Source organism: Amblyomma americanum, chromosome 6 (genome assembly GCF_052857255.1).
Source record: "Amblyomma americanum isolate KBUSLIRL-KWMA chromosome 6, ASM5285725v1, whole genome shotgun sequence".
NCBI lineage: Eukaryota > Metazoa > Arthropoda > Arachnida > Ixodida > Ixodidae > Amblyomma > Amblyomma americanum.
This window is the reverse complement of record NC_135502.1, coordinates 110,509,097-110,535,982: the sequence shown is the minus strand read 5'-3', so window position 1 is coordinate 110,535,982 and position 26,886 is coordinate 110,509,097. Positions and strand designations below refer to the sequence as shown.

The 26,886-nt window shown below is 52.0% G+C and overlaps 2 protein-coding genes and 1 pseudogene across 3 annotated transcripts in view; 1 reads left to right on the top strand and 2 right to left on the bottom strand.

The window, feature by feature from the left end:
* LOC144093987 (disintegrin and metalloproteinase domain-containing protein 10-like) overlaps positions 1-7,852 on the bottom strand; it is a 190,244-nt gene extending 182,392 nt beyond the window's left edge. The window contains exons 1-2 of one of the 2 annotated variants that reach the window (XM_077627807.1): positions 7,780-7,852; positions 5,369-5,808 (exon numbers count right to left, since the gene is read on the bottom strand). In XM_077627807.1, coding sequence (XP_077483933.1) covers positions 5,369-5,447 — 79 coding nt within the window. In that variant the 5' untranslated portion in view covers positions 5,448-5,808; positions 7,780-7,852. Of the gene's footprint in view, positions 1-5,368; positions 5,809-6,391; positions 6,838-7,779 lie in introns of those variants that run through there. The other variant, XM_077627806.1, reaches the window with a different exon arrangement.
* A 4,527-nt stretch (positions 7,853-12,379) lies between these two features.
* Positions 12,380-13,947, bottom strand: LOC144094401 (uncharacterized). The gene is made up of 2 exons (XM_077628363.1): positions 13,047-13,947; positions 12,380-12,450 (listed from the first exon to the last, which is right to left on the bottom strand). The coding sequence occupies exons 1-2, from the start codon at positions 13,945-13,947 to the stop codon at positions 12,380-12,382; spliced, it is 972 nt and encodes a 323-aa protein (XP_077484489.1).
* Positions 13,948-19,724: 5,777 nt separating this feature from the next.
* LOC144095447 (uncharacterized) lies at positions 19,725-26,125 on the top strand (annotated as a pseudogene).
* Positions 26,126-26,886: the final 761 nt, after the last annotated feature.

Sequence of the window (26,886 nt, the reverse complement as noted above, 5' to 3'; positions counted from 1 at the left end):
GTTTGCTTCTCTAAAGAATTTTTCCGCATCGTGAATAGCGCGAAATCCCGCCTCTACAATAAGCGGCACGCCGCTGGCAGACGCCATCCCTTCGAAGTCGCGAGGCGAGCCTTCCTGACAGGGACGAGGAACTGGCCGCGAGGGGCGCTGAACGCAGCGTCGACGGTGGCGGTGCCTGGCGGGTGCAGGGCGCAGGGCATACTACCAGACTCCATCAAGACGCTATTGTGGCCGCAGGGCAGTGCGCGCACTCGTGAGCGAACTTTGGTGAGCCTCTGTGCATTCCTAGAACACATGGGCTTGACGTCCCGTCTGTTCTCCGTCAGGTAGTTACACGCAGTGACCGAACGCTCCGCGAGTTCTACCTTGAACGATTAATAACTGGAGGCCCCACTCCAGTTGTAACCTACACAGTGCTGCGCGCGTGTGTGATTTAATTCCTCTAAAATGAACTAATCACGCGCACAACCTGGACACATTTATTATTGTGTGAATAGTTTGTACATATTACTTCTCCCCCTGTCCTCTATTCCTGTCCCCTCACCTCTTTCATTTCATTTCTCCATTCTGCCTGCTGTCCTTTATTTCCGCTGCCCCAGCTCAGGTGCTTCAGTATCGATGGCAGATGCCGGGGCTAGCAAAAATCTTTTCCTTCCTTTTTACTATTATTTTTAATAAAACCACTACCACCACCACCAATTCAATTTCAGCGCCCGTGTGCTGTGCGATGTGAATGCACGTTAAAAGATCCCCAGGTGGTCAAAATTATTCCGGAGCCCTCCACTACGGCACCTCTTTCTTCCGTTCTTCTTACTCTCCCTCATTTATCTCTTCCCTTACGGCGCGGTTCAGGTGTCCGCCGATATGTGAGACAGATACTGCGCCATTTCCTTTCCCAAAAAAACCAAATTATTATTATGATTATTCAATTTCAATTTCATCGGCATTAAAGCTGAGAAAAATTGGTGCGATTCACATTCAGATTACGGCCCTTTATATGCTCGAAGGAATGCACAAATATTGTTTCACTTTATTTTCACGGTATACGCTGCTACCGGTCTGAGCCTGCTCATTCCGGTAACAAGTTGACAGGAATAGATCCTTGCGTGAAAAAACCGAGGGAGCAGCAAGGACGCACGACGCATTGTGGGGTGCCGGACCGACTTCAACCATTCGAAATTCTTTAACGAGTTCCAAGATCTCCGCACACGAGCGACTTCACATTTTGCCTTCATCAAAATGCGTCCTCTGCTGTCGGTATCCGAAGGGCCCTTAGCAACTGAGCCACAGCTGCAAGTCCCGACAGAACTTTGACACAAAGTTGAGCACGCAACACAATGCTGTAGCGCGGAATCGACTACCGCACGCACGCACGCGCCTAAAAAAGGGGTGGGGGGGTGGGGGGGGGGGGGGGGTAATGCCTCTTTCATGACCGGACTGGCGCGGCTGTCTTAAACGGCCGCTTCCATTTATCTTCTATTCCCGACGTTCGGCGGACGAAATGCAACGCATGCATCCGGCGCACCAAGCGGATTCCGAGAGCCGCGCCATGTAGCCGAGGCAGCCAAGAAAAAATAAATAAACCTGGCCGAAAAACGCGCCACTTCTCTCCGGGTCAAACTGCAGGCGTCCTCCTCGTCCGCTTCTCAGCCGGCGCGGCAACGTGCGCAACGCGTCACACAGCACGCGACGGAACGCAAACGCTGGACGTCGGATGCTGGCAGTAGGGAGGGGGGGGGGGGGGGATCATTTATGCAGCGCGGTCGTCCCTAATAACCTATCCGGGCGTCCATCCGGCCGTCCGAGGGATAATCATGGCGGACGCGAGCGGCGCGGAGACACAAAAACGCACTCGGCCGTCCCCGTTTCGCACGTGTCCAGAAGGCGAGGGTCACTAACGAGCGCCCTAACGAGCGACTCGAACGGGACACGAGCCGCCGGGAAAGAAAAAATATACAAACGCAAGTATAGCTTATGCGATTTGTCGATCGATGTGCTGTACTTCCCAAGCTTCTTGTTCAGCATGCCGCCGCCCGTCTTTGTCCGATCGCGATGCAAGTCAAAGCGTATTGCGAGCCTTTGTTCTAGCTCCGCTTCTAAGCTGACTCGCCCCCTCACAAGCTAGGGCCTAAACTTGTGTTTGTACATGGTGCCTGCTTGTCCTGGTAAAGCATACAATCCGCCAGCACTAAGCCGATCAGAGATTCCGATGGGCGATTGCTTTTTTTGTGTGTGTATGTGTGTGTATGCCTGTATGTAACTTTCTCCCAACTCCCTTCAGCTCAAAGCAACATCCTGATGTTCTATAAACCCAGCAAGTACGAAAGTTTAGTGAATTGGCCTAATTTCATCCTCGGAAGACCGGCGCATCGCGTCATCTTGTGCTGTGTCGTAATCGACCGAATAACTTTGTCTGGACTGCAAGTATTTCGGAAAGCAGAAATTAGTTGGCACTGTTGTGATGGGAGGCCCAGATAGCGGGAACAGTCGAGCCAGGCAGGCGCCATTGAGCTACCGGGACCAAAGGCGCTGTAGTTCGGGGAAGACACAAGAAACGTGGGGGCGGCTTCTGGCGACGGCGTGAACAAAGGCCTCTAATCCGTTTCGCCGGTGATGTGGAATGCGGCGCTTTTCCCGCACTGTGCTCTCCCGTGGACCGGCGGAGGAGACCGCGAGCGGCGCCAACCCCCCTCCCAAGCCGGCTTGCAACTGAGCGGCCCGACAAAGCGGGTGTGGACACGGCTAATTCGTCCTTCCCTCCAGAAGAGTTCACCGGGACCGTCAGAACTCGTGTTTCCCACGGAAGGGATCACCGCAAGGAGCCAACGACCTTTTGGACCTGGACGTCCCGTCGGAAACCGCAGCCCGCGACCGCAAGGCGCCAGGATTCCTTCTTGCCTGTGTGCGTTTCCGTGCGGTGTGCGCGGTCACGTGGTGAGGGCGGAGCCTATGAAGAGGCTAAGGGCCCACTAGACGCTCGACCAGCTACTGGATTCCCTGGCTAGGTGCCTGGGGAACATCGACTGTAAGCCGCCAAATATGTAAAACAAACCACCAATCTTTCTGATTCTCCTGAAGGCTTCCCTCCGTAGTCTGCCCAGTTCATCCTCATGCGGTGAAGACCTCGGTCCCGATCCAAAAGCATATCAGCACACAACCAGCTTGCCCGTGGCATACTTAGCAGTGAGACAGAATAGTTGCACGGGCATGGCTGAGTGAACCAGGCCCAAGGGGACTATACGTTTAAAACAGATCTCGCACGAAGGGACTAACAGAGTTATCCGAACTCTCCTGAAACACGCGAGAGCGGAACAAATGCTTCTGCCGTAGCCAGAAATTCTAGAGAAGCGCATTATTTTAACAGGGAGTTGTTTATGAACGCAGCTTTTCTTTTTCCCCCCATAGCGTAAGAGTGCACGATAACAATCAACATATCCGCAAGTCCCTTCTCGGGGCGCTCGTAGTTTTCTGCTGTTTTTTGTCAAAAGCTCACCTCATTGGTTATTTATGACTACCTTAAACTACTCTATGCTAGCGCAGGACAAACTTTAAAAGCAGGATTTTGCTACACATTGGAAGGTTAGACCATTCGCATCAATATTTTCATAACGCTGTCGTGCAATATCATATACGGTTGCCTCAGAATTAAAACTGATGTCCTCGAAATCTGGACTTGCATTCCTCTGCCGCATTGTCTTCCCCTTTTCTCTCTAACCTCGTCCCCGCTCATCATACCTGCTCAGCTGCGACCTGGATCTACAGAAACTGCTGGTGCTTCACTTCCTGAATCTGTTACGCGACTCTTAGAGGGTTGTCATTCAAATAAATATGCCTCTGTCTCTTTCTCTCTAACATTAAAGCGTAACAATTTTCCCTTGCCATTCAAAAATGCCCTACGTTGACCGCATGCCGCGTAGCCAACAACTGCGATCAGCCGTCTGCGTGACAGCCACAGTGAACGTGTCAAGATGATGCTGCGACGTGCACTTGACAGCCGTCCGAACAATGATTCCACGTATTTTACTGTACAGACAAAAAGCGTTTCCTTTCCCACAAATATCAAACGAACAAAAAAGAGAAAAAAAAGAACGATTGGCTGCACTGCAGCCACTTCAGCGCATAAATTTGGCTCTCGCAACAGGTTGACTTAGTGAACAGATTGACGGCGAAAATGTGTTTACTTTCACATCACAACGTCACCACGGCCCAGCACTCACTGAAACCCCAGTCAGTATTTGGAGAATCGACCGTGCAGCCGCGTTACAGAAGTTCTGGCAGTGCGAACAATAAAGTTAGACGCTGCGTCCTATCCTCGCCCAATAACGTGTCATCCATGCGATTAACCCTCGTTTATAAAAGAGGCAGGTATTCGGGATCGAATTTGCTAACTTGGGCCTTTCCACACGCCGTATACGTGCTCGGCGCTTTTTGTGTCGAGAATGACTCAGAGGAAAGTCCCACCAGCTCTTTGACAACGAGTACCTCCCATCTAATAACTTTTCAGAAGCGCTGAAAGTCCTTAAACCTCCCACTTGTGGCATGGCGGCGTCTCTGGGGCATGCACGCGAAGCGTACCTCATTGTGTTCTCTTAGTATCTGCGTTCAAAGCGACCAAAAGCGCTACATTTGGGGCCTAGAGTGACAAAGCTTATAAGCGGCTTCCGCGTAATAGCGCGCGAGTCGCTTGAAGTCATGTCGCGATGACACAGTGCCCTCTGCGTGTTCAGTGCTGCGGACGAAGGCCCCCTCTACCGCTGGTCTGTGACTGCACTCGACCATGCTCTGGGGCCCAAGCAAACTCACAGTGGGGCGTTTCCCACTGGACAGCCGAGTCGGAGATAGCGAGAGGTGTCCAAGAACGTCGAGAAAGTTGGTGCTACACTGCGAGCATGAAGCTGCCAGCGTCCCGATGTCAAAGGAAAAGATGAGTGCACGTGCTCAATTTATGATTACGATTTTAAGAAAACTGCGATTTTACCGCCACATGGAGGTGGTGAAGCTTTGTGTCCTTTCCTCACGGTTTTCCTTACCCTGATGATGTGTCAAAAATCCTGCATAAAATCCTGCGGTCAAAGTAACGGTTCCTTTTCGTGTCTTTGCCATCTTGGCGCTGTTGAAAATGGATAGACAACACAGTCTAACTCGTAATCCGAGTTAAGATACCAGCGCGGGTATGTCGACGCATTTCGCTCCCTTGTGTCGCCCAGAAGCCAGAATTCATACCTCAGCCCTCAACCTTTCCTCCGTCATCAGCAGCAGAACGCTCACCGACCACAGCACGCGTACCGCAGGCGCGGGCCGTTGCAGGTGAGGACTTGGTAAACACGTGCGGGCGAGGACCTCCCGGAGAAGAGTGCCGCAGACTCACCGGAGCAGACTGGACACGAGCCGAGGAGGCAGACGAGTACTGCGCCGCTGAGCAGGAGCCTCCCCGGAAAGCGGCGCATGGTCCGCCGCTCAGCGCATCGCCGCCGCCAGGAGTCCGCACGCGCGCCGGCAGCCGACGAACCGGAGGTCCGGGGCGCGAGTCCCGCCGGGGACGGCGGCGCAGCGTCGGCACATCTTCGCAGACCCCTCACCGCCGCCGGCGAGGTGCCATCCCCTCGCGGCACCAGTCCGCTCGCTGTCTGCCGCGACGGCACTCTGCAGAGGTCGCCTTGTGGGCCGGTGCTCCGACCGCCCAATGGCCACAGAAGGGGCACGGCAGGCGTTCCGCCGCCACTAGGCGTTCCGTTACTGTGTTCACGGTCGTGGCGACGGTTAAACTTCGATGGCAGGAGGGAAAATCCGGAACGCAGAAAAGTGCGTCTGCAACCAAAGAATGAATAAAAACGACACTGAAGTGGGCTCGTGGGCCTACCCAAACCCTGCCAACGCGTACTGAGTGACCTTGAAAGTAGCTATTTAGTACGAAGCTTTTTAATATTTATGAAACGGCCAAAAAAACAAACAAAGAAAGAACTAAGGCGAGTGATGACTACAAATCAGGAGCAAGGACACTGTGATCGGAATCTCTCCCATAAAGTAAGCCAGTAAATGCGGACAGGTGCCATAATATCACGATTAGCAAGGTTAGTAAACTTTACCACTAGGTATCAAAACCAGCGGGAACTCCACATTCGTTCACCCGGTGCAAATAGCAATGCCTTGACTTGCGCGACATAAACATCGCAATGGTCGGATGTACTGAACTCGGCTGCGCGCATCTATGGTCTTTAGTGGAAGGGACAAAGCGCAGTGGAGTGCTATAACAATTCCTAATGAACAAAGCCAAGTGAACCTAATTAATGAACCCAAACAATGAGCTGTAAACTCCACAACTTACTACAAGGCAAATGTGCTACTACATCGCAGCCTGTTGCATTGCCGTGTAAAATCAGATGACACTAACCAGGTAAAAGTATATCTCCCTCGCCGTGTGCTGGGAAAACCCAGGCCGCAATTTACGCACTACGGCCACCGGAGAAGCGCTAATATCCAAATCGAAACCAAGCACACACAAAAACCGCCGCACAAATCTTCACCGACGCTGCTGCTCGGGGCTATACGATGCCGGGCGTCCGTGGTCGCCACCGCGAGCGTCCAAAATGGGGGCCGGAGCACAGCGGAAGAGCTGCCTGTCAGCTGGCTGGCCGAACGACATCTGGTGAGGCCACCGGAAGGGTCCGCGGGGCGGCGAGAGCCGTGAGCGCTACCAGCTGTGGGCCCCGAGCTGGTGCCGCGGCCTTTAAGATGCGACGAATGACAACGGCGCTACCGGGGCACACCGAGCAGCCGTGGGTCGTGTGCAGTTAAAGGCCGTTCTGGGGAACACAGCGCGGCGCGAGTGCTGTCTGTGAAGATCGACAGTCAGATGTGAAACCGTTCTATCGAACGGACCGTGCCCAATGCGGCGCGGAGGGATGGAGCCACCCACCACTGCTACTTCCACCACCTGCGCGCGACGCGGCCGGCGCTCGATCCACGGCCCGAAAGCGACGCGATGCTTTTTGGCCGCTCTCTCCAGCGGCGCCGATAGTCGAACGGCTTGGAAAACCGTGCGCGATCAGCGTTCGCTTTTTATCTGTTGCCCCGAGCAAGGCCCAAGCTCGCCAGCCCAGAACCCCTCCGCGGTGGGACCGGGCGCCCAAGGAGCGAGATGAGAGAGCCTGTGTTTCCCTCCCCCCCCCCTTCCCTCCTCCTCTGCCTTTTTTTTTTTCCTTCAGCCACTCTCTCATATACAGCCACTGCCGAATGTGCGGGGGCTCGCGAAAGGGCGTCCGAGCTCTTCGCTCTGCTGGGTTCGTAAACTAAAGACCTTCGAGATTCCCCACGCGACAACCACCGCACCTAACGACATTCATCACGACTGGCGTTACTCCGGAACTCTCACCAAAGCTCTCAGTAGCGTGCAAGCGTACGCAGCTGTGGCTTCACCGCGCGCGAGCGAGTTACGGGGTGAAGGCATGCTTCGGCGTGTGGCCTTGTGGTAAACAAGGACACAGGTACTCGCGCTGCACTGGTCTAACACACTGTATTCTAGCACAGAGAGACGTCAGGCCCTCTGCTTTCATTTCCCAGTGACCGCAAAGAGCGAGGACCCTCACAAAGATGCGTGGTGCTCGGAAAAGCCCTGGTGGGGATGTGTTGATACACCTGCTTTGCGTTTTCCCTCAAGGCACTTTCGGAAACGGCCGGGACGGGCGCCGACAGCGGGCACGCCTGCTCCCAAGATAAACACAAGCCCGCTATGGATGCAGAAGCATCCTGCCGCTCACAGAGACGGTTCCGAGCTCTTACCATGGAAGAGTTCCTCCTGCGGGGATGTTTCCTTGCAAGACACGGGCGGTTAGCGACAGCAGCTCCCGAGGAGGACGCAAGCAGAGGAAAAGGAAGCGGAGGAGGCGGAGCAGCTACTTCGTTGGCGTAACGACAGATGCCGCTAGTCGTCTAGAAACCGCGCTCTCGTCGGGTCGCGCGAGAGGGGACGAGAGCGAAGGACAAAAAAAAGAAAACGCGGCGGTAGTGTAGGCGGGGCTTTCGGAGGAGGGAAAATCGACGCCAGCAGCCTACATTGAACACGTTGTAGACCCGCCGGTGACAATGTTTTGAGTGCAGTGTTGGCGCTGTGGAATGCTTGCGGCCACATTCTTCGCATGCCCGACGTCTACGTCGAGCCTTTTGGCAATGTGAGTGCGAGCAGGCCTCCGGGCGCTTGTATCGTTCTATTTCAGAAAACATTGCGTGCCTCTGCACCGTGTCTGACAGCAGCGCCCGAAGTAGGCTGTCATTCGATTCTAAGCGATCTGCTGTCACTGCATCTGTTCTTTGTGCCATTTCGTATGTTCTCATAGCGCCCGGTGAAGTGTGAATATGAGGAGTGTTCTCATCCGTTGCTTATTAGATGTCTTTCAAACTTATATCCTTGAACAGCTTGCGTTTTCAGTCTAAACTTCGAACTCCGTCGCGGACCTGCGCGGTATCGATTCGCTCCTCAAAGCGCGAATGCTGAGGAAAACCTAGGTTGTAAGACTGCAACGCCCGCATGATAAAACACGCAGCAGACGAGACATTTGGTTGAACGCACGCACTCGGCCAGCGCGGTTAGGGCAGTGGAACCGACAGACTATCCAAACAAGCGCACTTAAAAAAAAAGTGATGTCACATACGGCAGATGTTGTGCAAGAGATAAGATAGTCACGAAACGTCGTGCATTTGCGGGAAGAAAAGTGAGAAACGAAAAGTGACATTTGTGCAGCTAGATATCCTTATCAGGAGCAGGAAAAGTTTATCGGCCTAACTCCCGTCACCACTGCTTTTATGCCTGGAAACAGGCCGTATGCAGAACGCTCGGTCACTGCTGCTTTGCTACACGCTCGTTGGCTCTTGTGCTCTGATCAACATTAGGGGCGCGTCCGTCCTGTCCAAAGGAGTTCTGCGTGTGGTTTGCGTTGAATATATTCTGTTAGCTATCAGGTCGCTGCCTACGCGAGGTGTCTCCACCCGCACATGGATCACGCGATCGAGGTTTCGCTTATCCGGGTCATGAGCGGGGCATGGCCTACACTCTAAACAGAAAGGAGTAAACAGAGAGTAAGCTGTCCTCTATAGCACTCCCATTTATACAAGGGTGTGTGATAGAGTACAGCTTACTCCCCTTTTTATTACGTATTTATGTTATGAGCGTGAGAGCTTCCACACCGCGACCGAGTCAGGTCCACTGTCATGGCTCACCAGTTGAAACCCACTCCAGAACTCGGTTCGAAACCGCGGCCTTTCCACAGGCCTTCATAATCTAAATCGTCCAGCGTTGTACAACATGAATGCCATTGACACGGGCGTTTTCAAAGGCAGTTCAGTTGAGCCTCAGTTGAACTGAACGGCAGTTAGCGGTGTTACACGGCAACGCTAATTGCCATTGATATCTCAACTGCAGTTCAGTTCGACTCAGATCGGGAATCCCAGCTGAACGGCCAACTGACAAGGTGGCGACCAACGGGCCGAAAAACTTGCCCCTTAATGGATTGTCTTGGCTCAGTGTGCTGCAGCATGCGCAAAGAACAAGCCTAAGAAAACAAGGGAAATAAAACTGGAGATGCACTAAATCAACGTATAAAAATAAAACAACAGGGAGGTTTACTTAGACATTAAGAATTCTGTTGCGTGATCACGTGACCGAAGATACTGACTGAACTGCCCCGCGAAAGTGTGTAAAAGTGTGCAGAGCGCAGTTGCAGCATGGAATCCACCGAAGGAAGAGCGGCAACAGCGCAGCGTGGCCCCGTCGTGGCCGAGCGCTTCGTATGGACTGGAGCAATGACCACCCTTCTGATTGATCTGTGGGAAGATTACCTTCCTCAGCTTCGTTCACAGAAGCACAATGCGTGCATATATTTTATCGGTGTCTCACTGGACACAGGCCACCAACCACCGCGGGTTCGGGCTTCGCACGAGCCAAGGGCCCCGATCCGCCGTCACCACACGCACCCTGGGGCACTTCTGGGGCGCACTCAACCTCTGCAGAAAGGAGAGCGACTAGCCGCAAAGACAGAGGCCTCCGAGTTCACGAAGGAGACGTTTATTCACGCCTTCCTCCAGCGATACACAGACTCAATAGTCACTCCGTCCCGGGGGAGCTTCAGGAGCAAGGCTCCGCTGCGCGCTCGGAGCGACAAGAGCAATACGCGTCGCTAGCACGTCGCTGCAGGAGATTGTCCCCGTGGCTGTGCTGTGATCTCTCTCGTGTCGGCCGTTGGGCCGTTTGCGAGAGAGAGTGGGCAGTCAACGAAAGGTGCGCCTGTCGGAGGTCGCTGGACCTTGGACAAGCTCGAGCCGCTGCGGGTCGAGGATCCGCACTGCCGAGCTCGAGTATGCACTGCTCCGAACGGCAAAGGCCGGCCCGGACAAACAGTAGCGTACGCACCTTACGCAGACTCGGAGGAGTCTCTCCCTGGACTCCGCTCGGACGGTCGCGCGGCACGTGGCCGCCCAAGCGGGTCCCGAATTCCTGCCAAAAGGCACCAGTGGCAAAGGCACTTGGGAAGCCGGGGCCGAGCTGCGGTCGAATGACAATTATTAGTCACCAAGCCGCCGCTCCGCCGCCTGAGGCGGGAGAAAGGGAAAGAAAACAACGGGGGACGCCGCCAACAGCCGTGCAAAGGCAACGGCGGGAAGCCAGGATTCCCACATCCCCCTCTCCTTGAATGGCCTCCTACCCACCGGTGAAAGCGTGCGGCAAAATAAAAAATCAATCCACATAAAATAAAACTAGCTACACTCCAGTTCCAGCCACATACTGAACAGACACACAAACAATAAACGGAACCAAACAGCACTTGCATGTACGCTTCAAGGAAACAAAAACTACAATGCAGATCATATACACTGTACACAAGGCGATGTGAAAACAACTGTACAACTATCTAACAGGTGGATGCAAGCCTCTAAGTTCGGTGGTGCCCATTGGGCCTGTCGGCGACTCACCGCTCGCAGATATCAACTTGGACCCGTAGGAAGGACCGAGGAGTGGCGGTGGTGACTGCGCTTACCGTTGATGACTGCTCTGCGGGAGAGCACTAAGCGCGACCTCGGACACGACGTCACATTGGGGCACAAGAGAGCCAGTGCACCCCTTTCGCGCCGGCTGAAACAGGCGCGGAGTTCCGCGCTGAGTTGTAAACGTGGCAAACGGCGTAGGGGTCCTTCTCGTTCCCACGCTCACGCAGAAGCACACAATGGCACAGAAGCACACGTCCATCGGCGAAAACGACCCGCTCGTCAGAAGCGGCCCTAGGCGCCGCGGCAGTGGTCAGAGGACGCACCCCTCAGTCTCTACACAGCCCCGACCTCCCCTCCACACAGGCCGCACAAAACCCGCGCCGCGAGACACGGGCCCCTTAACGACGAAGTCATCCCCAGACGGAATGGAAGGGAGAAAAGACGCTATGTACAAAAGGAGGCAATATCGGACTTGCTCGCGTCGGGCTTTGATCCACCGTGGCGGTGCGAGCGTGGTGCATTGGCACTGCGCACCGCCCTCGGTGGAGACGAGCCCGATTGCATGAGCCCCTTGGCAGGGAAATGCCAGCTCCACAAAACAAAAACCCCCTCACCCTTGTGGTGCGGGAGGCCCTGCCCGGGGTAGCGCCTGAATGATGATGGTCGGTTGAGGTCGGCACTCTCACTGGGGGATAGAACCCTATCGCTGTCCTCCCTTCTATCTGACAAGGCAAGGAGGCAACATCTGCGCTTCGATAAGTGCAAGCGCGAATAGGCTGGAGTTTACATATGTACAAGTTGGGTTAAAAAAAAAAAAACAGCAACACCGAACACCTATTACATAGGTACATATCGGAATAATAGAACAGGAAACGAAAAAGGCTATAAACTGACTAAAACAAACATAAATAAATAAATGAACAAGGCTGGAACTGGGCATGGGACAAAAAGAAAGAACACACCGTGCTTCACCTGGGTAGGACCCGACGAGAAAGCTCGCCAGCTAGCTGAGGCCGCGTGCCTTCGGTTGCGGAAGAGTCCGCCGTCCGGCGTCAATCACATCGGTGACCGTCGCCTCAGATTGTACCGGTGCGCGGTACGCTTGCGTTCCGTAGCACCAGATGTGCCTTTGCGCTTGCCTGTGATACCAATGGGTACCAGCGCAAGCTCGTCAGACCCTGACGCGTAGGCCTTCAGGTCTGCGATGTGGGCACGGCTGGTTTTTCCCGTAAGGGGATCCTCCAGTAGGTACGCGAGTGGCGACCAGACTCTGACCACTCGGTACGGACCAAGCCACTTAGGAGCGAGCGAGGCTGAGAACCCCTTGCTCGCATCGCTAAGAAAGTGGTTGCGCTTCAGGACAAGATCACCCGCCTGAAATGTCAGGGTGCGGTGCTTGCGGTCATACTGAGCCTTCTGCTGGGCTCTGGCTGCTGCCAAACTCTGTCTTGCTCTGTTGAGAGCCTGACCAAGCTGGTCCCGAAGCGTCGACGCATAAGCAGAGCAGTCTACCTGCGTCTGATCATCCTCGAGCTGGCTCTACACGACGTTTGACATCGGATTCGCCAGCTCCCTCCCGAAACTGAGCAAGGCGGGAGAGAAACCATTTGAGCGATTCTCAGCTGTTCGAATAGCGAACGCAAACTCACTCAAGTGGTCTGCCCAATCCTTTTGACACTCGGCAAAGGCAGCCAGCATTGACTTGAACGTTCGGTTGATTCGTTCGGTCAAGTTGGATTGGGGATGGTAGGGTGAAGTGGTGTTGCGTTCAATTCCGAGGGAACGGCACGTGTTGCCGAACACCCGAGCGGTGAAATAGGACGCATTGTCCGTGATCAGTCTTTCCGGAAAGCTGAACCGACAGTACACTTCCTGCAGTTTATCCAGCACCGCTCGTGCTGACACTTTCCGAAGCGGGTACAACCCGACCCATTTGGAAAAATGGTCAGCTACTACCATCAGGTGAATGAACCCCTGCTTACTCCTGGGGAAAGGCCCCATCAGATCGCAGGTGGCCATCTGCCACGGACGCACACTGTCAATTGGTTTCATCATTCCGGGCGGCACACCGCCGCCAGCTTGGTCGCGGGACAATGGCGCCTCTCCCTGCCTGGGTCCGCCCGCTGCACGGCCAGAGGGCCGGCTGATTCGGGTTTCCCTCACTGCTGTGCGTTGGAGCGCTTGGGGTCCCTCGGCACGCGGTTCAGAAAACGGTGCAGCGCAGGCTGTCCGTCTCCTGTAGCAGTAGGGATCGAGAGCTCGTTCGCACAACTCCCATACTTCGTTTTGCCCACTAACGACTGCAAAGGCAGGTTGTGCGGGTGGTCGCCGGTTGGGTAGGGGCATGGCCCCTCTCCATTCACAGCGTGGCTCGAGGGCCTCGCTTGCCGGCGACGGCGGATGATAGGCGCGCGCGGCGAGAATGTCGCCTTGAAGGCGCTTTGCTTCGGCGGCCAGCTCCTCAAAATCTCGGAATCGGTCGCCGCGCAGGTGTGTCGAAAAAGCCGGATGTGCCTGCCTGGTCGTCCTTTCCACGCGTTCCTCGTTCGAGGCTCTGGGCTCGGCGATTGAGAAAAGGTCCTCCATCGCACGTACATATTCCAGGAGTGACTCATCCGGAGCCTGTGTACGGAGCTCCAGCTCTAGCCGCATCCTACGCTCGTAGTTAGCGGGTAAGAATTCGCGCAGGAATGCTGCACGGAACTCCTCGAGAGTCGCTGCCCGGTGGCCGGCAAGCCGATGCCACCTAGCTGCGGTGTCAGTCAGCGCTGCGGGGATGATGTGTGCAAGCACAACCTGATCAGTGAGACCCATAGCTCTCTGGTAATGGGTGAGGGACTCAAGGAAATCCCGGGCACTGAGGAGGTCATCATACCCGCGGTATGTTGGCATGGGCAACTTGACCGCGGGGTGAGACACCTTCGGCGTGGCAAAAAGCGCCTCAACAGCCCCTGACAGCGACTGAATCATCTGGGCAGCACTTGTTAGACAGCGACTGCGCCCCGTCCTGAGAGGAGGCTTGGGCGGGCTGCACGAACGCAGGAGGCAAGGCGCCCAGTTCGATGAGCGGCGCAGTTTCCACAGGGAGCCGGGCCAGCGCCTCACCGTTCCCAAAGCAGAATTGACTGCTAGCGGGGCACGGCTGCTGCTGTGCAGGACGGCCGGTTGCGGCAGCGTCGCACGCACCGCTTTCGCACTGGGCGGAAAGCTTGTACAGTGGAGGCATGTGATTAACGGGTGCACCGCAGGGTGCTCCCGATACAGCTCCAATAGGAGCCGCGTGATCGACGTTGGGGGTTCTATCGCCGTATGCCCCAATGGGGGCCGCGGCCAACCATGGTGTTCGGCTATTCGAAGGAACAGCAGCCAACGGATCAAAGGGCGCTACGATCCCGTAGGGAGCCGACACGTAGCTGCCGAGTGCCCCGCTGGGGGTGGCAGACGTGGTGCAGAAGCATGTTCGTGAAGGCGACCTGCTCGGCTATGTGCCATCAAAGGCGTAAAAGCTAATGATTTAGCACGTTGGGCGCCAGTTGTGGGTTTCTCTTTGGGCACAGGCCACTAACCACCGCGGGTTCGGCCTTCGCGCGAGCCCCGGGTCCCGATCAGCCGTTACCACACGCACCCTGGGGCACCGCTGCGGCGGACTCAACCTCTGCAGAGAGGAGAGCGACTCGCCGCAAAGAACGCTCCCTACCTAAGACCATTTCCTTACCTTACCAAAGGAGGCCTTCATGCTCCCTAAACGTAAGGCGCCCCGAAGTCTGAAAGCTCCCTTCACATTCCCGCACGAAAGGAGCGCATCGCCTATCTTAATGGCGTCTTTGACTGGTCGCTCCCGCGATCAGGTTAGGATCTGGCAGAGTGGGAGCCGTTCTTCCTCTGAGCGCATAGCGAGACTAGTCACCGAGTTTTTAGAGCGGAAGCGCAGGGGACAGAAGGAGGACGTAACTTCCGGAACCACGACGTGGCGCCGCTGCTTGTGTCAACAGTAGCCGCACGTAAGGTCCCTTTATTACCTTTAGCCGCACGTGGCCGCACACAGTTTGCATCGCAGTCACAGCTTAGCCTGTATCGATCGCTACCCCGGCTTTCCGTCCCACGGGACGCTCATTTTTCGAACATCGCCTTGTGGACAACAGCATTGTCGTCCTCGTCTGAGCTGCTGCTGGAATCGCTGTTGGCATGCGACAGGAACACAGACCGCGTTCCTAGCGTATATATGCTTATCCGGCGTTTCTTGAAAATTTTACCTCACACAGCGCGGCACCCGCAAAACACAACGCAGCAAGCGTGACTGCGTCAAAAGCCTACACTTGCTTCTGCCTACGCGTAGGGGCTGGTAGGGGACGCCTACGCCTCGCACCGCTTTCGCGAAATGGCGGAAGTGGCTCTGTCACGTAAACTCATCTCGGAGCAGTTCCGACTTTTTTCTCGGAGCGCGTCAGAGCGCTCTGAGCTGGAGGCGAGCGCTCGGAAAGAACCAGCCGAATGTAGTCAGAGCGGCCGGTTTCGACCAGCCGAGTGTGCGGTCGCCTCTCAGAGCGCTCTAGGGCGATCTAAAGCGACCAGTAAGCGGCACCCATGACCCGTCTGCTGTCGAGATTATATGCAATACATATGAAGAATATGTCAATACTTGGCGAAAATAGCTGTGTTGATTAACCCGCATTTAAATTCATATATCCGGACATAATCCGAATTTTATTGATCACGTCCTCGTTGAAAGTATTGAAAATGTTACATTCGGTGGAGAAGCAAGCTCCTCTGGCAACAAGGACTTGCTGCGTGCGCTTTTGTTTTTTATTTGCTGTCAGAAGCAGTCGAAAGTCGTCGTGCCATGCCCGACAAAGAATTTCACCGAAGAGGAGAAAGACCTCCTTAGCGAGCTTGTAAGGAAATATAAAAATGTAGTGGAACGCAAGAAGACTGATGCCCTTTCGCTCAACGCGAAATCGAGAGCGCGGGAGCGCCTATGCACGGACTGCAACAGTGTGCCCAGCGTTCGCCCACGAGAAGTCAAACAGCTGAGCAAGCTGTGGGATAATTTGAAACAAAAGCTTTAAAGGAGAAGGCGAGGGAAACAAGAGGCGACGGGTAAGTTTTCGTTTCTTCGTTAAGTGATAAGCTACAAACCTTAAAGTGTGGCATATTACAGGTGGAGGTTCACCGCCGGGGCCTTTACACGTGAAGTCCGTAGAAATCGATTTTCTTCCGCATATCGCGGTTAGGGTGCCCAACCCGTTTAACAGCGAGCGGCTGCAGCCGCCAGTCAGCCAGTCAGTACTCTCATTGACGGCATGATCCGCGAAGAGAGACGGCACGACGAAAGTGGCGACGATAAGCGGAACATTCCATTCTGGCAGTGTTGCGGTTGCCGGCGCCGACCTCGCTCCTTGAATGTTTTGCAGGCAAGTAGCGTTTGCGACGTTCTGGCGGCCACCTCCTCCTGGTTTGCATTTGATAGAAAATGAATGCGCTGTGCTGCACAGAACCAGGCACGCGGGCACGCTGCTCGGCAGCTATGCACAGAACTTTGCAGCAGCACCCGACTCGCATCGACTCGTGACGTGAGCTCGTACCACCTGTTGTGTGTTGCGAGTCATACTGAGCGCGACAGTACATCGTATTTAAGCCAAATCAAAATTGTTTTGCCGCTTTCCGCGACTTGTGGGTACTCCAAATGCCTTAATCAAGCTCCCACGGCATTCTGTAGCAATAGTAAAAAAAAGCGCTAATTTTTGCACAAACCACTCAGGAAGGACAGACAGGACAGGCGCTAATAAAAACAGCGCTAATTTTTACACAAACCACACAGAAAGATCAGACAGGACGGGCAGACGGGCAGCGCCCGTCCTGTCTGATCTTTCTGTGTGGTTTGTGTAAAAATTAGTGCTGTTTTTACTATTGTTACAGAATGTTACACCAACTAGCCCAGCAAGAGGTACTGTCCCACGACAACACAGCTGAAGAAGCTCGTGTGTCTTAAAGGGTCCCCGAAATACATAATCAGTGCATTGTTTTGCCTCTTGGTTACAAAGAACGAGTTATAGGGATGCTATTAGGATCGGTCGTACCGCCTATACTCCGGTTTTTAATATTTTAATTAGCTCGCAAAAGCAAATTAATGGCGCTGATGATGTCACCATACAGTGGCGGTTTTTAGCAGTAGATATGACATCACTTAGTGGGAGCTTGATGATTGGACAAAGAGTAAATATACTGCAAATTGTGTAATAGCCAGAGATACGTTTTGTCAAGTTTTACTGTTTTATATTATAGCAACAAAACCAAGTTGTCTGCCCTAGATAAAAGCACTGTAAAGAAAGTAAAACAAAAATACACCACCAGAGGCTCTGGCTACTTTTTGCATCGAAGGACTTTGCGCCTCTCTGTAAACATCCTACGACCTAGCACACAACACTTATGGCTACTCTCTATGTATCTGAGAGCGGCTTTGCGGAATCAAATCGATCGAGCCAGTGCACTCTATAAGCGTTCGTTTAGGTCCCAAGGAAGGATGCAAAGAAAAAAAGCCGTTGTTTCACATTTAGCAGTGCGCATCGTCAGCTTGTGGAGGATCACCGAGCGGCGGCGCCAGATGGCGCCACGTTCCCGTCAACAGCGTGGTGAGCAGTAGCGGTAGCGGTACACGCTATGCTAAATGTGTCTGAGATCTTGCGCAGGCTGTCACACCGTCCCAGTATCTCGCGCTCGAGTTGGGATCCATAATCAAGGGAAGGTCACTGATCAGTTTCCCCTTCTGCGCCTTCGACGTGACGGTGAAGCAACGGTGGGTCAGCTGGGCGTTCATATGGTTGTTGTAACTATGCAAACGGCGCTGCCAGCGTTGGCATGAACCAGTTGCAGAGAACAGGCAACCATGGAGTGCAAACCTCCGCGACGTGCTCAGATAGGCTGTTTTGATTGGTCGCAATAAGTGTCGTTATTGGGCGAGTGAAATGGAAATGGGACGCTGCACGAAAATCGAGTTGAGGGCAGCATTTTTTTGCTTGTATTTTGCTTGTATTTTGTACCGCGTGCAGAGCTTTGCAGAAAAGCTTACCTTCAGGTAAAGGAGCTGGGCTAGGAAGCATGAAGGTAGCCTGCCGGCTTCCTCGTGGGAGGCCGGCAACAGCCGCGCAAAGGCAACGGCGGGAAGCCAGGATCCCCACAATTTTGAGATTACAGAGCGTTTTAATGAGCTCATTGCCAGCCCGGGCTGCTATGTGACAGTGAAACAGGTGCGGCAGAAGCTGGAGAATTTGAATCAGCAGTTCAGGTAAGTGGCTTCGTGAATATAATTTAGTACAAACTTTGTTGCCTGAAAGCGCTTGCGCCCGGCTTGGACAAAGAGGCAAATGTAGAATGACTATGTTTACTTGGCAGCTAGCAAGGTCAGTGCCATTGTATTGCAGATTGTTATATGTGCGATTGCAATTTCAGCTTGGCACAATACTATCTGCAGCTCCAGTGTAACCTCTAGCGCTCGCATTTCCACAGTTCAGGAAGCTTTGTAGGTATAGTACACGGCACGGTGGCACCGATAGTGCTGATCTGAAGAAATAACTGGATCGTACTCGTCTTGGAATAGAGCTCCAATGCACAAAAATAGAGCATGTGTAGGTAAGTGGAGGGATTCAATTCCACAACAAACAACTTCAGATAGTCGTACGGATCGTTGGAAATGGCTTTCCAAACAGTGAAGTGCACCCAGAATGTACGCAACAAAGGTTATTATTTTTGGGCTACAGTTTAAAGAGTGCCACGGCACAAAAGAGGTTAATTCAGCAGGATTCGAAGTGAAAGAGTCTGTTGGAAAATCTCTGTATTAGACTGGTATCTGAAGACTGTTAATTTAAAGTGATTATGGACTTTACATGAAATAATTTTCTGCAATAGTTCCGGCATTGCTTGGCCTGAAAAAGGAAACATCCATTTTTATTGGTGCACCAAGAGAGCCGCACAACTCCGTACATAGCTACTAAATACCTTGAATGGGAAGAAATGTTGTTGCAACATTTACGAGGGAATTGCTGTTTATGCTTCTCTTTATTTACAGGAAGCGCGTGAGGTGTGCAACTGGTTCTGGTGCCATCCAGTGGCCTTCTATCGGCTGCATCGATTTTTAGGATCATAGCCATGCAATGATGGAAGCCTTTTGAAGGAAAGTTTCCAGGTGTGTCAGCTGAGATACGTTCCCTGAAGTCAAGATTGCTATGTGTGATATTAAATCAAATGAACAGTTTTAGTCTTCGAAAACTGCAGTAGACATGCTTCCTTGGATAAAAGGTACAAGACTACTCTAATAAAGATACTGAAGCTGCAAGTAGAAGCTTGAGCCATATAGTGCAGAATGTTACCTTGGCAGTAATAAATACATCATGCATGATGTAAAAGAACATCAGTTTATTGCACACTTGAGTATTATGGGTATAATTGTCTTGCTGCATAACACCACACCCTCTATCGTAGGGCGGTCAACAGCAAAAATTATCTTTAAAATATTTGATAATTCAACAAGTACAGAAAGAAAGAGTCCAAAAAGTCAGCCATGAATGATGTATTGGTGAAGATACAAGCTTCTACAAGTAACATTCCATTTATTCGTGAATGTAAAATTGGGCCATGAAACGCGTTAAAGTAAATGGCAGTGTGAAGCTCGGAACATAATAGTTACAAGGAAGTGTACTGAGGTTGCTTATGCAAATGGTCCTCTTTTCTTTTCGCCGGAAGTGGTAACCGAAATGGCAGCCGGTGCAGAAGTGGTGGCATCTTCAGCAGAAGAGGCTGTAGACACATGCAACTGCACTGGGCACCGAGGAGGTCTTGGAAGTGGGATCCCATCGTCGGCGTGCAGTACATCAGACGGCCGTGCAACAGCAGTGAACGGGAGACACGGTCATCGCAAAGAAAAACGCAAAAGAAGCTCTGCATTCGACAGGCTGATGAACGCGTATGAAGCCGAATCAGAAAGAGCCGCAACTACGGCTTGAAGAGGACGCCAAGATTGCAAAAAAAAAATAAAACCACTTGCAGCAAGAGGCCAATGATATACAAAGAGAGTTGCTTAAAGTTTTCTCCAGGTATTTTAAAAACCAAGATGAATAAAATGTCAAGGTGTGAGCGAATCTTTTTTTTTCCTTCCAAAAGGGCAGGCTTTTTCAACATATATACACATGCGGCTGTCATTATATTACTGTGCAGCAACATAGAACGGTTTTTCCTGCGCACAATCACCTGTCATTATTTCAATTTTATAAGGTCTGAAAAGATTCCAGACTGGACAGTGGTGAACATTACACATTCATGGCCAGGAGATGCCTTGCCAGCGCGATTCGGATTCTCTCTGCGGGCACACTTGTAGTGTTCCTAATGCTCACTGGCTGTTGAAGCTGACTGCCAACTTCTTCACTCCAGTGGCTGTCGAACTCATCGCGCATTTGCTCACAAATGTTATGAATAGTGCAGAACGTCCGCACAATGCGATTGGCATGGCGAATATTGCATTCTAGCCCGTTCAAAATCCTGAATCTTCCCTTCAACCTTCCGAAAGCATTTTCTATAACACGCCTTGCTTTTGGCAGCGTGTAATTAAAGACGTTCACAGCTTCACCTCTTGTGTGCCGGTGAGGGTACGGCTTCCTAAGATGAGGCAGGAGGAGAACAGTTTGATCGCACAATATGATGGCTCCAATCTCTTCTCCTCCAATCACCTTCATTGCTGCCACAGAAAAGAAACCTGCGTCAGCTAACTTTGGCATCACGGTGCAGTCATAAACACTGGAATCATGGTTTCTGCCAGGAGATCCCACAATCGTATACATAAGCTTATGAGTGTGGTCAACAAGTGCCATCAAGATTATACTATACCACCCCTTATAGTTAAAGTAATGTTGGGCATTCTCTTTAGGCGGTGAAACTTTGATGTGGCGGCCGTCGAGGGCATATAACCTCTGTGGGAAACCAATCACGGCTGCAAACTGTCGGACGTGGTCTTCTATCTCGTCTCTTGTGGGCATCTTCATTACCAAAGGGTTCTTCCACAGCAATGGCACAGAATTCCCGAAAGATGACATTTACGGAAGGGCGGCTCACTTCGAAAAGGTTAGCCAGGGTTCTTCTCCCGAAGTAGCGAGCCTATACAGGGATAGCGCAACGCGCTTCTCCAAGGGGATGGCCCTCCTTATGTAAGTGTATACACTCACTGAAGCCGCCTACGGTAGTTTACAATATAGGCGAACGTCTGCCTCGCTACTCGAAAGTTGGCCTTAAAATCTTGGTCCTACAGCGTTGGCACTATATAGTGCCGCACCAGGATGGGGTCCAATGAAGCGACCACAGTCGTGGCTCCTTCGCGCATGCGCATGCCATGAGGAGGCGGCACCGCTTCTCCGCCGCTTGCCCCTTCCTTCTGATGGCGGATTTCTTTAGTAGTTGTGCGTGCAACTAGCATCTTTTGGAAGAAACCAAAGCCTGGTGCTGGACCAGCAGAAGAAGACACAGCTCATCGCGGCGATTACGATCGCGCTGATGTTCCAACCGAGTCGAAGACATGGCCGGTCTATTGCGTGGGTCACAGAGCCGAAGTGAGTAAGCGCACCGCAGCAGTGAAATGCCTCGAAGTAGACGCGTTAGAAAAAGCCGGCTTTCGGCGATGGATTGCGAGAAACGGCATGACCAACTAACCAACTCACATCGGATAGTATAGGCTACGAACTGACATCGTCGTGCAAATTTTTACACCGAAGCTAAAAATACACAAAAAGAATTGTCGCTATAAGAAAGAATATATGCGCGATCATTTACCACAAGAAAAAAAATGTACACGTTGCTTTCTTTAATATTTTCAGTTCGCTCTCGTGCGTGGTCACATGGTTAGGGTGATTACTGACCTGAACGCGAAGTGCTCGTGTCACCGCAGGCGAACCCATTTGAGCTCAACGACAGTTGAAATACTCAACTGACGGTTAACTGAACTGCCGTCGAAAACACTCGTCTAACACGGGTAGGATAAGAAACCCTAAGAGGCAAAAAGTGCGTCTTACCGCCGCAGATGGCGTTACGTTATGCCGACGTCATAGGTGATTGAAATACTGGTGAATGCCACCATAGTACTTCTTAAGCATCTAAAAAACATTTGAGAAAAAATGAACTTATGTTGAATTCCAATGGCAGATCGGGAGCGCTCCGTCGGATCACGTACGGAGCGCGTAGCTCCACTGGAGATCGCTACCTCCCATTTTGCGAATGGAATGCGGGTGCTCCCTCGGGAGCATTTGGTGCAAAGAAAGCCCTGAAGAGGGCGCTAGAGGAGACCGGATCCGGATACTCCCAGCATTCCATGCTGGGATCCGGATGATCCCAGCATTCCATGCGCGGTTTGTTTTTTGCCTGCCTTTCCCACGTGCGTCGCACGCTTTTGCGCTCCGAAATGACGAATCGCGCCAGCCAGTTTTCTTTCGATGCGAGCCCAACAGTTCGAGAACTAGTGCACAGCATGATGTTCGGAGTGCCGGAAACGCAAGGTATGTGTTCATTTTACTAATTTTACGGTCTCTTTGCGCTGGCTCTCACAGATGTAAACACGGAGCAGTTGCGAACGTGGAGTCGCCGCTGCAGTTGTTTATTGGCAAAAGGCCTGGCATTTTCTCGCTACACGTCACGAGTATCGACCACAATAATAATAATTGGTTTTTGGGGAAGGAAAAGGCGCATTATCTGTCTCAGATATCCTTGAACACCTGAACCGCGCCGTAAGGGAAGGATAAAGGAGGGACTGAAAGAAGAAAGGAATAGGTGCCGTAGTGGAGGGCTCCGGAATAATTTCGACCACCTGGGGATCTTTAATATGCACTGGCATCGCACTGCACACATGCGCCTTAGCGCTTTTCCTCCATAAAAACGCAGCCGCCGCGGTCGGGTTCGAACCCGGGAACTCCGGATCAGTAGTCGAGCGCCGTAACCACTGAGCCACCGCGGCGGGTAAAAAGCATTTTCTTTTTAATATCAGCATTCATCACTCACGAACTGATTAGTTCTAATTAGCGTGGAAAGCACGAGGACGACCGTTTCTATCCATGTGATTCTCACGAGTTGAGTCAATAGTTGGGCCCCGCTGTTCTGCTCGTATTTTCCACTCCACCGCCTCTATGTTACGGGACAAAGTATTCAATAAACAAGTTAGGGATAATACAGGCTGCATTTTGGTAAGCAGAACCTGCACTTGCAGCGAGCTGTACCACAGTATGCTCTGCAAGGAGGCAGCTGTGAGCCGCGTAACGAAGCGTTTCAACAATCTGGGGTAACGCTGCAGCGAAATTAAGATTATATTGTGACGAAGAAGACAAACTGTGCAGTGGCGCGGGCAGGAGCGCTCGCGCTAGGCCAGCAGCCATTAAATCATCTCATTGCCATCGATCATCGTGTCTCCTTCTTCGGCTGGCCGCCACGTAACATTTGGTGGAGCTTGCGGGGTATCACCGACATCCTGGTCCGGGGAGCTTCGGCGTCCTACGTCAGCCGTGGTCGTCGGCCGTGAGTTCTTGGCCTGTGTCGCTCGGCCGTGCCCCAGCCTTTCAGACCCGAACCGACCTCTCCGTTGTTCTCCTCCGCCCCCGTCCCCCGCCCAGACCACTCAACACGACGAACTGAACCTGACGCAAGGACCTGACCTATCGACCCCACTGACCTGAGACGCCGCTTACATCTGAAGACACCGTTCCCCTGCCCAGGCCGTTCGACTCGTCCTGGGGCCTCGACCGTCGGCTCCTGGCGACCTGCAGCCCGGAAGCTTCGTGGACCAGGAATCATTCAGCCATCTCATTCATCGTGGCGGACGGCCAGCACCTCACCTCTTACTCGTTCCTGTCCAACCGTCCTCTCAAGCCCGTAACCACTTCGCGCATCTCTTTGTCACCGATCGGGACGATCGCTCGGTGGCCCCGGGTAGTGTGACGAAGAAGACGAAGAACTGTGCAGTGGCGCGGGCAGGAGCGCTCGCGCTAGGCCAGCAGCCATTAAATCATCTCATTGCCATCGATTATCGTGTCTCCTTCTTCGGCTCGCCGCCACGTAACAATATAATTGGACATCACGTTGACTGATTTCGAACATTATTGCATTTCAGACCTATCTGGCGTTTGTTCTACGGACTCGGACCGCCAGGTTTGGGCAGCACCTAGTCAAGGTGAGATTATCCTCTCGTTGCGAGCAATAAATACCCTGGTGATTGAAGTGCAATGTATTGCTGAAGACTTCAAGTGGCAGTAAACTATGCAGATAGCATTTTACTACATGCACATGTTTATGCATATCTAATGCTTCGTAATTATGTCATTTGAATTCATGATTCGTACATATTCTTTTGTTTGGCAGAACAATCTCAAGGCTCAAAACCTCATTGCCGTGGTAAGTGAGTGCCTTGATGGATCTTCATCATCAGCCTGGCTATATATAGCCCACTGCAGGGCAAAGGCCTCTCCCATTTCTGTTCAATTAACCCTGTTCTTTACCAGCTGCGGCCACCATATTCAAGCTATTAATCTCATCCGCCCACCTAACCTTCTGCCGCCCCCTACTGCGCTTCCGTTCTCTTTGAATCCACTCCGTTACCCTTCAGGACCAGCGGTTATCTTGCCTTCGCATTGCATGCCCTGCCCAAGCCCATTTCTTCCTCTTGATTTCGACTAGGATGTCATTAACCCGTGTCTGATCCCCCACGCACTCTGCCCGCTTCTGGTCTCTTAACGTTACACCTATCATTTTTCTTTCCATGGCTCGCTGCGTTGTCCTTAACATAAGCTGAACCCTTTCCTTAGCATCGACAATTATGCCCCATAGGTGAGTACTGGTAAGACACAGGTGTCGGATACTTTTCTCTTGAGAAATATTGGTAAGCTGCCGTTCATCATCTGAGAGAACCTGCCATATGTGCTCCACCCCATTCTTATAGTTATTTCCCCCTCATGATCCTGATCAGCGGTCACTACCTGTCTTAGGTAGGCCACCCCTTCCGGTGCCTCGCTACCAATAGCAAACTGCTGCTATCTTGCGAGACTGTTGAACATTACCTTGGTTTTCTGCAGGCTATTTTTAAAACGTACCTTTCTGCTCTGCATGTCTAACTAATTAATCATGCTTTGCAGTTCATCTCCTGATTGACTTGGAAATGTCATCAGCGAGTTGCAATTACTTAGGTATGTTCCATTAATTGTTATCCCCAACTGTTCCCCAATCCAGGCCTCGAAATACCTCCTGTAAACAGGCGGTGAATAGCATTGATGAGATTGTGTCTCCCTGCCTGGTGCCCTTCCTTATTGGAATTTTATTGCTGACTTTATGGAGGAACTGCAATGTATAACCACACACAAACTATACTCCTGTGTTTTTCATGTTTGCAGGCCATGGCTGTGAGTGGACGGCAGGGGAAACGAAGTTACTGCTCGACTATTATGAACAATATTTATCACGCGTTGGGCCAATGAAGAAGTTTCGTAACAAAAAAAGAAATGTTTTTAAAAATTGCGGCAAATATAAAGGAAACTCTTGGAGTGGAGAGGACAGCCGAGCAATGTATTACTCGGTACAAGACCGTAATGAAGAGGAAGAGGAGCGCAACAGCACAGAACAATAGGTCGGGCAACTCTCCAACGCCTGTGCCTTTCGAAGATGAAATAGAAAAAATACGCTGGCTTGATGACAGCTTGCAACCAGCAGAGCTGCGCGATAGCTACGGTGTATTATCGAAGAAGGCCAGACAAACACCCCCCTCCAGTACAGCAACATACTCAGCCGAAGGAGACATTGCTGGCCCTTCCAGTGATCCCGCCAGTGTGTTTGAGGACTCACAGTCGACCACGCCTCATTCCTCTGCAGGTTCTTCCGAGGGCCAAGGAAGCGGAAAAACTGCACGAGCGTCAAGTGCACGAGCTCAAGAGATGAAGATTTTTTTTGAAGAAATGGAGCGGCTGCAAAACAGAAAAGAACAACAGAAGACTGCTCGTGAAGAGCAGAGACGTGTGCGGCATGAAGAAAGAAAAGAACTCAAAGAACAGCTAAGAAAAGAAAGGGCTTCACGGCATGAAGAAAAAATGAAGCTATTTAAGCGTGCATTCGGATTATCCGAGGAGGATGGGTAGAACAGGAAGTTTGGAGCAGTTGTGATGTACGCAATGTGAATATACAGCGCAAGGCACAAGGCAAGGGACAGGAACAGTGAAAGACACACACGGTCGCCCGTGCATGTCTTTCACTGTTCCTGTTCCTTGTCTTGTGCCTTGCGCTGTATATTCACCATGCAGAACCAACCAGCCTGCGAAATCTCCAGTAAATATGTGTAAATAAAACAAATTTTTCCTGCAAACAAAGGTCTCTTACATAGCATACTGCTGTGCCCATTCATAAATTTGTATTTAGTCTATAGTTCTACTGTTTGAAGTGACAAAAAGTGCACTGTATGTAACAGCAAAGAGCCATTAGAATGAAAGCTGTTTATTTCCACTCCTTACACACCTGTGCTTGTTAGTGCACTACTACTGCTTTCGCAGCACTACTTCCACAACTTTGTTCCGCTTAATTCCTCCCAATCTGCGCAGCAAAACTTCTTCGGCAGTCTCGTCCAGGTCATCGGTGCACGACTCTTGATGCCACTCGATGTCTTGAGGTGTAACGGAATCGTTAGGTTCATCTGGCTCCAAGTCTCCATAATCGGTGCGCAAGTTGTGCAGTACACAGCAGGCAATAATAAACTTATTGAGCCACTCTAGACTACGGAGCTCAAGGTACATCAGCTGTCGGAACCTTTTCTTTAAGTTACTAAAACTGTTCTCTATTAGAACTCTTGTTGCAGAAAAGTTTTTGTTGAAGTCCTTGTGGGCCTTTGGTAATGCCCCATACTCTCTGAAGGGA